The following is a 13,455-nucleotide window of genomic DNA, read 5'->3' as shown; positions in this document are numbered from 1 at the left end:
ACCTAAATAACCACCTAAAAAAAATTAAAAAAACACACTACAGGTAACTGCCCACATTGCAAACAACTAGAAACCCCAGAACACGCACTCATCCACTGCACACACTACCTCACACATCGAACCGCATTACAAACCACCCTCAACCTAAACAAGGCTCTCACTCTAGAAGCAATACTAAACCCACAAAATAAACTAGAAAACTTCAAGGCCTTAGGCGTATTCTTAATCAAAACGGAACTAATAAAACGCATCTAAAAACATAATAACCTACCAAATCAAAATCACATAAATAAACAAACATCCACCATACCCAGCTCCCTTAGTTCTCCTCCCCAACCCCATCGGCATCTATTCCAAATCTCAAAATTCCCAAATTATATATAAGCAACCCCTAAAGCCCCCTCTTAGGGTTGCACAGGCTACCTTCGCCCCTTTCGGAAACACATTAAATGGCCTGGCCGGGCCCGTGTGCGAAATACGCATCAGTCGGAAAGCGCACGTTAAATATCCAAAGTAAGTAAGTAAGTAAGACCAGACACATACTGTGAAAAAAGGGCTTCACTTTAAAGAGAATACTTCACTCCAACACATTTGGTGAAATTTTCTTGAGAAGATATAGTGAAAGTGCTCGACTTTAACAGACCAGTTTTCTTTGGAGTTATCGTGCGACATTATTAAGTGTTATATCGGTAGATATAATACTAGCCATGTACTCGTATGAACTCGTAGCGAGGTCGGACTAAACTCGGGGTAACTCGGCAAACCTCGTACTGATCTACGAGAGTTTTGGAACTGCTCGAAACACTCGGGCCGTCAGCCAACTCGTAACAAACTCGTAACAAACTCGTCCTACTCGGAGTACTCGTAGGTGCTCGTACAGAACTCGTATGATGATCGTCTGTAAAATGTATTGCCGAGTTGACCGAGTCGAACACGAGCTATACGAGCCTCGATGTTACATCATGTGACAAATTCCCGCCGATTTTTTTTAGCAGCTCGAAGCCACCTCGTACCAAACTCGTACCAAACTCGAACAGCTCGTATCGCGATCGTTGTGCTCGTATGCTACTCTTAAAAGACTCCTATTAGACTCCTATTGGACCCCTATTGGACTCCTATGGGGCTCGTATCACACTCGTACGCGAGCGTACTCATATGATTCTCGTATATATGTAGTCTCTTCCCGAGTCCTAACCGAGTTAGGCTCGGGAGACCTCGGCAACCAACCAATGAAAGAGTGAGAGATGCTTCAGATAACGCGTCCTATATTTATCGCGACTCGGCATCCATAACTGACACAGTTTACAAAATCTTAGTGACAATGCAGATCAAAGGAAAGGTTGCCATCGTTACCGGTGGTGCAGGTGTTCTTGGACAAGCAATGGTCAGAGCTTTGTTGGAAAAAGAAGCCAAGGTAACGACACAATGATGATTTTTACAAAACTTGTTTTTCAGCTTACGTAAGGCGAATGTTGATCTCCTCCGCAATTGCAGCAACCTTCCTCGTTATAGGGCGAATTTCATATGGTGCTGTGTATCTTGAACCTCTCATTGCAAAAAGGATATATGCATTCTTTTCATATCCTCATGCGTCCTGTTGAATTATTTTTGTTAGAGAAAGACCGCAATAGTAATTAACCGTGTTTATACCCTTAATGTACCATTAAATCTGGCGAGGTTATAGTAAATAACACATAAGCTCAAGTTGATTTTTTAATGATAAGCCGAAAAGAAATATATAAGTGCATATTCTGCAGTTCCGTTGGTCTTATACATTGGCACTACCTGGACAGGTCTAGCATGTGTTTTTCTATTGCTGAACGTGTCGCTTTGTTAAAGAGGTCAGGGTGCTATCTCATATAAAACGAAAAGCACCTTCATGCATTGATTGACCTTGTTTGTTTGTTTTGTTTTGGGGAGATACGAAAATCTAAGGGCGTTAAGAAGTATGTGGTAAAAAAGCATATCCACCACGAACAGTAGAAAGAAACACGAGCTGAACACTTTAAGAAGTGTCAATCACAGGATATATGGATTAAGAATGAACAAGACATCATTATCCCCCTCAGATACAAAGAGATGGATTGATAAGGATGGTGTATCAACCTATGCTTATGGTTATGGCGGTAATAGTGTACCGCTGGGAACTATGAACAACTCTTCTCGTACAAATCCCCTGCCCGGTCCATCTTTAAGATAATATAGAAAAGGCTCCCCTTCGTTCAAAACCAATCGACTAATGCTATATATCTTAAGAGACCAAATCGGATGGGTTGCACGACGTAGGCCTCCTTCGAGTTCACCGGGATGCTATAAATATCTTACCTTACTCTATCCGGAAGTTTTTGTTCTTTGCCTCTCCTCGGTGCTGAAGATTCGAAAGTCACAGATTTCATTTTAATGGCATCGGATGGTTTCTTCCCGATTAATCTCATTACTTTAGCGCTGATACAACAGCTGATAATCGTGTCAACCATTCCGTTGATCTTAATTGATCCGATTTTATTTAAATCCCATACTGATATCCAAACAAGCGTTCTGCTAATGTCTGGTTAAATCATTCAGCAATAGCTTGACAACGGTGGGCCTCTTTTTCACCACGCCTGAATGTGACATCATGCTTTGTTAACAGTTTAGTTACTGATCCCATAAACTCGCGACCAGGATCTGCTTGAAATAACTTGGGCCCTTTTAGTTGTCCGCGTTTATATATGCGGCTCAGTGCATTAGCTACTTCTGTTGAATCTTTCGAGGTTAATGGCTCAGCCTCTTTGTACCGACTAGCCACATCCACTACGGTTAAAGCGTATTTCTATGTTTTGCGTCTTACCTTATCATGAGGAAGAAACACAAGGTCGGCCTGGTGAACTTCATTCATTGTGAAAATATCAAACTTCTTCCTCGGTATATAACGCAGGGCCGGTAAATATATTTGCCACATCACTTGTTTCTTTAACCAGTCCTAGGCTATATCATTAGATACCTTAGCCGCAGTGGCTAATTTTTGTATTGCCCCTATACCTTTCGAATATCCTCTCGGGCTATAGTAAATTTTATCAATTATCAATTAATATTGATGTTTCTTTTAATACGAGTCATGACGATCGTTGAATCGTATCGTCGTTTTTGCATAAAAAATTACCTCTGTAGTAGCAGTATAGGGGGGGTACATCTGGCTCCAGTGGAGTTGAGATAGAACCCCCCATTACCTACACTACTTTGCCGGATCTTATGCCCCACGTTATGTAATACATCTATCTACAGAACCTGACTGATATGGTCAGCCAGGGAGAGCCGGGCAGATGATAGACAGAAGCGGGTCTCTGTACCGGGAACATCGCCCACTCGGTCCCAGTGTGCGTTCTGTCACATTCATATCAACCTGTACCTTCTCGACTTATTCCAACTCATCAACAATAAACATGGCTCCTGTCGTCTTACACTTCACCTCTGAGTTTTGTTAGTTCGTCATCACCCTGTGATACCACTGACTGAGTATGGTTTTACGCCGCTTTTAACAATATTCCAGCAATATCACGGCGGGGGACATCAGAAATGGGCTTCACACATTGTACCCATGTCGGGAATCGAACCCGGGTCTTCGGCGTGACGAGCTAACGCATTAACCACTAGGCTACCCGACCGCCCCTCTGTGATACCATCCGAGGGCGAAACGTATGCCCTTGGATAATTCTGTCAAGAAACAGGGCAGTTTAGGATTTTATTGCCTGTTTGTAACCCAGTTTGTGAGTGTTGCTTTTCACGCCAATTTACGCAATCGTGTAGCATAGCTGTTGAGGTAAGTGTCAGTTTACAGTGACTACGGAAACAAGTTAATACCCTTGTTTGTTAACGCGGTGCAGTAGACGTTGAAAATTAGTTTATTATTTTGTTCTGGAAGTGCTATTTGCTTGTCAGCCGTGAGTGAGTGAGTGAGGTGAAGTGAAATTGGGTTTAACGTCGCGTCCAAGATTATTCCACTTATATAGCGACGTGCATGCACGTGTATGTGTGTGGCTGCTTGTACTAGTCCGGACTGATGCCGATTTATAGTGCTAGCTCACTGAGATACCATGCCGCAGTTTAACATGAATACCCCACTCAGACACAGTATACTGACTCCGAGCCGACCAGTCCTTGTTTTAGCCCCTTAATGCCGAGCGCCAGACAGGGTAACAACAAGTACAATCTTTTAACGTCTTTTTGTATGACGCGGCCCGGGATCGAACCCTGGACCTTCCGCTCTCCGGGCGGACGCTCTACCACTAGACCACGGAGGCGGTCGAGTGAGTATGGAGTTATGTCGCTTTTAGAATATTCCAGCAATATCACGACGGGGGACACCCACCGGACATTGTACCCATGTGTGGAATCTAACCAGGGTCTTCGGCGTGACGAGTCAACGCTTCAACCACTTGGCTACATCACCGCACCGGTCGATTCTGAAATTCACGAGGCTGCTATATGACAACTCTTTTAAGAAAGATAAGACAGCCCATGATGTATCGCTGTCCCGTGAAGATCCGGGGTAGAATAAGTTTTCAGCAACCCATGCTTGCTGTAAAAGGCGACTATGCTTGTCGTAAGAGGCGACTAACGGGATCGGGTGCTCAGGCTCGCTGACTTGGTTGATGCATGTCATCGATCCCAATTGCGTGGATCGATGCTCATGATATCAAAATAGCTGGAATATTGCTGAGTGCGGCGTTAAACAAACAAACAAACCAATTATCTCTCCGGACTAATCAGACCAAGTTGTTTATTTCTTTAACTTCATGTTAACATCGATCACGTAACTAATACATGTATCTACATAACGTAGGTGTGTGTCTTTGACATCAACGCTGTGAGAGGTGCTGAGATAGAGGCATCACTACAGAGTCAGTTTGGAGGAGGTCAGGCGTCCTTCTCGCTGTGTGATGTAACTGACGAAAAGGGTTTTAAAGGTATTTAGCAAATATGTCCTCATCTTAATCACGTATTTGTGACATGGGAAACATATACAATATATGATTCTGCTAAGGAATGTGCATTAACAGTCTTATCACATGCAGAAGGTATATTCAATGCTGTTGACGTTTCTAGTTTAACATGACAGGTCTGCAAAAGGGTCTATGCAGTATGTTTTTACTGTAAAGTTAGATTTGAATTCAGGATATGTTATCGGAATTTAGCAACATGGAGAAATACTGCGTGAAGAAAATGTCAAACTTTACTGCACGTTTTTCGTATATGTTAGAAAATGAATCTTTGTTTCTAAAACAGAATTTACTTTCACGTTGAATTGAGGTAGATTTGATTATATTCAAAGGGTCAACATGAGGACTGCAAACAAATCCATATTCTGCAACAGCCCCGTCTTCAGCACAGTTGGGGAAATTTTACAAAATCCCATAATGAATCCTCTCAATGCACGTTCATATTTGTTTCTCAGAGGCCTTCGACGGAGTTGTGTCGCGTTATGGACGGGTGGACATCATGGTCAATAACGCAGGAATCGTCAACGAGAGGATAGACATTGACAAAGTGCTTATGGTCAACCTGGTGAGACAATATAGCTTATTCACCTTTAGCTTGAATGTCTGATATAAAAAGACTAATACGATCTGAAGAGTATTGTCAAAGACGTGATTTATGTTTGTTTATTCTTTAACGCCGCACCCAGCAATATTCCAGCCCTATGGCGGCGTTCTGGAAGTAATTGAGTCTGGACCAGACATTCCAGTGATTGATGTCATGAGCATCGATATACGATAATATGCATCAGCAAAATTAGAAAGCCTGATCACCGATCCCGATAGTCGCCTCTGACGACAATCTTGGATGCTGAAGACTAATTCATTTTCACGAGTAATGTGATTTATGGAAGTAGTTGTACTTGATCTCCATCCAGATCTATTTAGGTCTGGTTATTGCAGCTACAGTTAACTCCTCATCTGCAACTCCAGTAAACTCCTCATCTGCAACTCCAGTTAAACCCTCATCTGCAACTGCAGTAAACTCCTCATGTGCAACAACATTTAACTCCTCTTCTGCAAGTACATTGAACTCCACTGAAACTATAGTTAACTCCAGTAAACTTCTCATGTGCAACTACAGTTATCTCCTCATGTGCAACTACAGTTATCTCCTCTTCTGCAAATGCAGTTAACTCACCTGCACCTACAGTTAACTTCCCATGTGCAACTACAGTTAACTCCTCATGTGCAACTACAGTTAACTCCTCATGTGCAATTCCAGTAAACTTCTCATGTGCAACTACAGTTATATCCTCATGTGCAACTACAGTTACCTCCTCAAGTGCAACTACAGTTATCTCCTCTTCTTCAATTGCAGTTAACTCCCCTGCACCTACATATAACTTCCCTGCACCTACAGTTAACTCCTCATGTGCAACTACAGTTAACTCCCCTGCACCTACTGTAAACTCCTCATGTGCAACTACCGTTAACTCCCCTGCACCTACTGTAAACTCCTCATGTGCAACTACAGTTAAATCCTCATGTGCAACTACAGTTAACTCCCCTGCACCTACTGTAAACTCCTCATGTGCAACTACAGTTAACTTCTCATGTACCAATACATTTAACTCCTCTTCTGCAGCTACAGTTAATTCGTCAGCAGCTACAGTATCTCCTCATGTGCAACTAAAGTTAACTCCTCATGTGCAACTACTGTTATCTCCTCTTCTGCAACTGCAGTTAACTCCCCTGCAACTATATTGTGAAAAAGAAGCCACAAGCATGTAATAATCAATTAAAATATCACGATGTCCTTTGTATAGGGTGCTGTAATAACTTATTTCATAAACAATAGTTCCGAGAGAAACCTTCACACACCAAATTCATTCTAGGCATCATTATACGTGAACAGTGAGTGAGTGAGTGAGTTGGGTTTAACGCCGCTTTTAACAGTATTCCAGTTATATCACGGCGTGTCAGCTTAATGTGGGAGGAAAGCCCGAAGTGATGCAGGTCTCAGACGTTTACCACTTCGGTGAAACCCACGAGCACGGGCATGGTGCTGACAAATATACGTGAACAGATCTAAAATAGTTTCTGAACAGATAATTACAGAAGGCTTTTAGGTTCACTTGTTTTTTCGTTTGTTTTATTTAAATTATTTTTAAGCTACGTACATACGTTGATATTTCAAATAAACATCTTAAAATTCCAATTTTAACTCAGTACCTTGGAATTTTACGAAAAATATAGATAACAGTTTATGGGATGGTTTCTCTGCCAAATCAGATACAAATGTTCAACATTTCCATCAGGACAGCCAAGAGATGTGTATCAAGTTTACACATGCGTAGTAAACCTTGTCAACCTCTTTGTAACTCGTGGTCCTTGTTTATCGTACAATAAAACACAGCAGGGAGAATAAACCATTAGGGGCGCATTAAGTGAACAACACATTTGCAAATTATTGTACATGTAATTACTATTCGACAATGTTATTATTAGTAAATGCTGTCTGAAGACCACACATGCATTTAACAGTCCACTCATGTAATACTTGTTTAAATAATGTTTAAAGGAAAGAAATAACCATCGGAAAAAACGGTATTCTGTTATACGATATCGTATGTTTATTGCAAAGGAAATATATATGTTTCAACAACTGTAAATCACTTACTTATGTTTTGTTGGAAACATGTAGAACTATATTTGTCCTGACAGGGTGGCACCATTAGAGGTTCGAACCTCGCCATCAAGCACATGAGGAAGGACCAAGGTGGAGAAGGTGGCGTTGTCATTAACGTGTCATCCATAGCAGGTAGGTGGTTTAGCCCTGGTGATGGTGATACCTGGAAAAATATTTAACCACCGCTAACTATATACACTCTCCAAAAAATGAAACGCACATGTCGATTTTTAGTTAATTTATTGTACCTAAAGTCGATATGTTTAATTTAATATCATAGATACAGATATGACATTTCGGAGATCGATAAGCACATGTTGTCGTTGTACAAAGGCATTGAAAACTGTTCATTGTCATGTCACATAAGGACACAACGTTGCGCTCAACTCAGTATCTCGTGTGGCCGACCCGGGCAGCATTCACGGCTCTGCATGTCCTCGGCACTGACTGAATAAGTGTACGAATTCTGTCCTGCGGAATACTGCGCCATTCTTCTTGTAACGTGTTGGCCAGTTGTGGGAGTATCTGCGGCGTGTTCTGACTTTGGCGTACACGTCGATCGAGTTCATCCCAGAGGTGTTCGATCTGGAGATCCCGACGGCCAGGGCAAAGCGTTGATGTTGGCATTATGAAGGTAGTCTACCATGACACGAGCTGTGCGCGGTGGTACGTTGTCCTGTCCTGTCGTCCTAGCGGTCAGTGATTGGAAGAAGGTGAGGTTGAAGAATTTGATTCATGTAGCGATTTGCTGTCAATTTTCCCTGAGCCACAACCAAGTCAGGTCTGTGGTGTGGAATATGGCCCCCCACACCATGACACTACCACCACTGAAATTGTCGAATTTACGCACACAATGTGTGGCAAAATGTTCATTTAGACTACGATAAGAACGTTGTCTTCCATCTCGCCGATGAAGAAGAAATCGTGGTTCTTCTCTAAACCACACTCGCATCAGTTTCTCAAATTCCAAGGCTGAAAGGTATGGCACCAACGCAAGCGTCGCTGTCGATGGATCTGATGCAAAACAGAGACGATAACTGGTCTTCTGGGTCAGATTCCAGCCTCGCGAAGATGGTTCCTGACAGTCTGGTCCAATATCCTCCTCAAACCAGGGATGAGCCCTGCAGTCTCCGTAGTTGTGGCATTGCAATGACGTAGGTGGAACAGTCGAATGTAGCGATCCTGTGCAGGGGCGTTAACTCCTGGTCGGCAGGTTCTCGGACGGTCTGCAGTGGAATTGAAATGTGTGTATCGGTTACAAAGGCGGCAAATGGTGCTGTGGTGGACGTTGAAGTGGCGTGCAACAGAAGACTGCGATTCCCCTCTTAGGCTTCGTCCTATGGTAATATTCCGATCGGCAGCACTGAGTCTCGGCATTTTCGAACTTGTTAACAATGTTGACAATTGAATGACAAATTATTGGCTGATGCTTGCCGCGAGTTACGAATGCCATAACTTGCACGTACATTTTGCTCGACTGTTTTCCTTCATGACATTTTTGAACAAGTGTGAAATCGATGCCGTTTAAGACATTGCAAATCGACAATGGCTGTTTAGTCCAAGTAAAGAAGTTTCGACACATGGTCTGTATAGTCTATGTCAGAAAGATTGTGGTTGACGAGGTCGTCCTTCAATGATCTGAGGCGGGCGTCAATCTGGCGGTGAATTATTACAATTCGGCTTATGAAAGCTTTTCGGTATGTTTCATCTTCTAGAACAAGCACTTTATATGTAAACACATCCGAATCGTGAGTAAACTCATTCCAACTGTAAACATCTGTCAATAACTCTGAATAACTCGTTTAAATCAACCATTAAGTGTATTTCTACTAATGTATTTCGGTATGCCTCGTTTTTATCATCAAACGGTACACATTCAAGGTTCACCGCACTTGCGGTACCAAAACCATAATTCGGACGACGATGCCAATCACTCTTGGACAGATCACCTTCACCTTGAAAATCTACTGTTCCGTGTGTGTCATAGAAACTCGGCCAAGGACAATGTGTGCTAATTTTGAACAATCGATTCCCATCTGTTAATTCTATATGATCTATAAAATCATGTACATCTAAAATCACTTTTGCGTTTCATTTTGTGCAGAGTATATAAGATAACTACGAGATGAATCGCAAAGAACAATAAAGAACATAGCGTGATCATCTTATCTTTGAAAATCAATACATTTTCCTTTTTTGAACAATTATACATTTGAAACATGGTTGTGTCATGTGGTTGCAGATTCATTTCTTAACCCAGTCTTCATTGAATCAATTTATATTTACACCCACCCAAAACTTTTTACAAACTGTTACAGGAATGAGTTCTTTCAAATAGAAACATGAAAACAAACTCGGTAAACTAGGTGTGGACCTTAACTTTATTCCATATATATAAGACCCGTGAAGATTCCGGGGTAGAATAGGTCTTCAGCAACCCATTTGTTTGTTGTTTAACGCCGCACTCAGCAATATTCGAGCTATATGGCGGCGGTCTGTAAATAATCGAGTCTAGACCAGACAATCTAGTGATTCACCCAATGAGCATCAATCCACGCCATTTGGGATACGATGACATGCATCAACCATGTCAGCGAGCCGGACCACCCGATCCTGTTAGTCGCCTCTTACGACAAACATAGTCGCCTTTTACAGTAATTATGGGTTGCTGAAGACCTATTCTACCCCGGATCTTAGAAAGAAAATGTAAATACATGTATTACAGCTATAAAGTATAGGCATGTATGTGTGTCTGCTTGTGCTAGTCCGGACGAACGTTGGTTTCGAAGTGCTAGCCCACTGAGATAACATGCCGTAGTTTAACATGAATACCCCACTCAGACACAGAAAACTGCCTTCAAATCGAGTATGGTTTGCTGAAGACCTATTCTACCCAGGAACTTCATGGGTTGTTTTGAAAGGATATTCTGACTATTTTCTAGGTTTAAAGCCTTTTTACCGTGTTCCTTCGTATGCAGCAACAAAGCAAGGGGTAATTGGATTCACAAGATCCTGGGCAGTAAGTATAGGTGTGGAGTTTTATAAAGACTTGACTTCAAAATATTTGATAGCGGACTGGCACGAAGTGTTCACACCAGTGTTTCTTCTAACACGTAATTATTAACCACTTTGGGAAGTGATGAAAACGACATCAAACGACGTCAGAAATATACGGAATCCAATTAGGGCGATGCCATTTATTTACTATTTTTAAAAAAAACAGTAGTCCGCTGTTGGGGGCGGCCTAGCTAATTTTAGGATTTTGAAACATAAAAGAAATTATCATTGATTAGAAAATACAATGTCATGGACAGACTAAGGCTTTGTTTTTTTGAAAATATACCTTCATGTCATCATATCAGAGCAACCAACACACAGACACGCAAGCGGTCCAACACACACCTACAACGAAGTGACGTCGACACAACGATAGGTACAGTACACGATGTAATGGCTGGGTTGTTAAACTCTTGCAGACAAATCCCTATGTGAAGGAGCTGGGCCTGAGATTCCACGTGGTATGTCCCACTGCCTTTATATCGGATATACTTCCTGACCCGGAGTCGCAGGGATTGTTTGCTGAAGGTTTCATGAAAGAATATGAACAGCTTGGCTTCGAAGAGTAAGTAGCATTAAGGCCAGACATAAAGATGTGTTGTGATAAGTTGTTCTAGCGTTGAATCATATCCCAACGTAAGCTACCGGGAAACTTAAAATTGGATTCACCTTATGAGACAAGCTTCACAATACCAAAAGTTGATGTCATGACACCTAGCGGTACATACGTGCACGATTATAAGGGCTTCAGTCAAGAAAGATTGGTCGCCCTGTGTAATCGTTCAGATTATTATTATTATTATTATTATTATTATTATTATTATTATTATTATTATTTATAGATTAAAATAAAAGATGTAGCAAAAAGGTTTTGGGTGACCCTGGCACTGTCAGGCTGGTTAGGCTCATCATCAGCTCAGGGCCCTTGCCCCCTCTACACGCAGCCCAGACAGCGAATGGGACTTCTCCCAGGAAGCGCTGCCTAGTCAAACCCACCCAGAACTTTTTGGAGTATGTGAAGACTCCACAACACTGCCGCCTTCTGCATTACCCAGAAGGCTGTATTCCTTGTAGCAAACCCGGGTACTCTCCCAATGTCTGTCAACAGATTGAGAGGTACCAAACCTAAGGCACCGAGAACAATGGAGAGTTGGACAACTTTGTAAAAGCGTGACATTTTGAAAGCGAGGTCCACATATTTGCCATGTTTTTCCTAAATCACATTAGTGTCAAAAGGGACAGAAAATTCAATGATATAAATGATTTCACTGGATATATTAAAAAGGACAAGATCAGGTTTGTTGGCTGTAAATGGGCCTATTCCAAAGAAATTTGTATTTATCATTTCCATGACGCCCTCCACATATTCCGGGTCGTACCATGGGTAGACCTCTGTGTCAAAACCACAAGCATGGCAAAGAGCTATACCATCATGTCGCTTTAGATACTGTGTTTGTGCAAAAGTTGGGCATCCACTGACAATGTGTTGGACAGTCTAATCAAATTCATTACATTTTGATGCAAAATCACACATTGATGGTTTTAAGTGGGAAGTGACTGGTCCTGAGCAGCAAACAGAAAGCCTTCTGTTTCACTTTTCAGGCCAGCCGACTTCATCCAAGCGAAGGACTCTGCGGGATTGCTGATCTTCACAACACACTGCACATAAACTCGATGCAGTGGTCGTATATGCCTGACCTTCCACGAGATGGTCAATTAGTCACAGATCAATTTCACACAGATACCTGTTTGGTAATGCCTATACCTTATATTTTACAGTTTTGACAGATTATTGAGACTGAATCACGCTTTATGTTTTTCCAGTCCAAAGAACATAGCTGTTGCTGTGATTGGTCTGCTGGAGGAGGATGACAGTAACGGCACCATCCTACTCACGCATGCCACTGAACACAACCGCAGAGTTAAGATAGAGGTGACTGACGCAACAACTTAAGGACGCTGGCCTCAATGTCACTGACCAACCACCAGTGCGTTTGCCCATCTGAGACGTTCTAAGATCGATTCGCGTGACATTCTGAACAAAAAAGTGTTAATGTTTCCCGTTGTGTATTTCCAACTAGATGATTAAAACTGATGCTGAATCAGCATGACTTAATTCTTGATTCTTCAAGGCATCAGACCCGTGAGGATACGGGGTAGAAAAGGTCTTCAGCAACCCATGATTGCCGTAAAAGGCGACTATGCTTGTCGTAAGAGGCGACTAACTGAATCTTGTGGTCAGGCTCGCTGACTTGGTTGATACATGTCATCGTATCCCAATTGCGTGGATCGATGCTCATGATATCAATCACTGGAGTGTCTAGTCCAGACTCGATGATTTACAAACAGCCGTCATATAGCTGAAATATTGCCGAGTGAGGCGTTAAACAACAAACAAACAAACACAGTCAAGGCATCAATACGGGCGACTAGGACAGTGGGCTCTGGTATATGTGCGACAAGAACAAGAATACTGGTCAATATAACGTTTAAAATCTCAAGCTACCGCGCTTGGTTTGAACTAAATTTATAGCTTTTAAAATTCGTCATACTGACCCTATTTTCAAAAAAACACAGCTGGTTTTGTCTCCTAATTATGCTTCATACATGTGCGTTTGAAGAAGAATATTTAGGGTCATAGCTTTACTTAAAAAAGATTAAAGTTATGCAGTTGTAGATGAAAAGTTTAAACCCGAACGCTCTATCAATCTTATTTGTTGGAACTCTTTCATAGCTCAGCTATCAGTGCGT

General features: G+C 41.9%; 1 protein-coding gene across 1 annotated transcript; it reads left to right on the top strand.

The window, feature by feature from the left end:
• The first annotated feature begins 1,216 nt into the window (after window positions 1-1,216).
• LOC139472619 (15-hydroxyprostaglandin dehydrogenase [NAD(+)]-like) lies at window positions 1,217-12,800 on the top strand. The gene is made up of 7 exons (XM_071255087.1): window positions 1,217-1,414; window positions 4,823-4,946; window positions 5,435-5,544; window positions 7,683-7,779; window positions 10,590-10,666; window positions 11,124-11,269; window positions 12,529-12,800. The coding sequence occupies exons 1-7, from the start codon at window positions 1,322-1,324 to the stop codon at window positions 12,656-12,658; spliced, it is 777 nt and encodes a 258-aa protein (XP_071111188.1). The 5' UTR covers window positions 1,217-1,321; the 3' UTR covers window positions 12,659-12,800.
• Window positions 12,801-13,455: the final 655 nt, after the last annotated feature.

The sequence above is a fragment of the Haliotis cracherodii genome, unplaced genomic scaffold (assembly GCF_022045235.1).
Source record: "Haliotis cracherodii isolate W230 unplaced genomic scaffold, xgHalCrac1.p SCAF_25, whole genome shotgun sequence".
In the NCBI taxonomy this organism is placed as follows: Eukaryota; Metazoa; Mollusca; class Gastropoda; order Lepetellida; family Haliotidae; genus Haliotis; species Haliotis cracherodii.
This window is presented reverse-complemented; position numbering and strand designations above follow the sequence as displayed.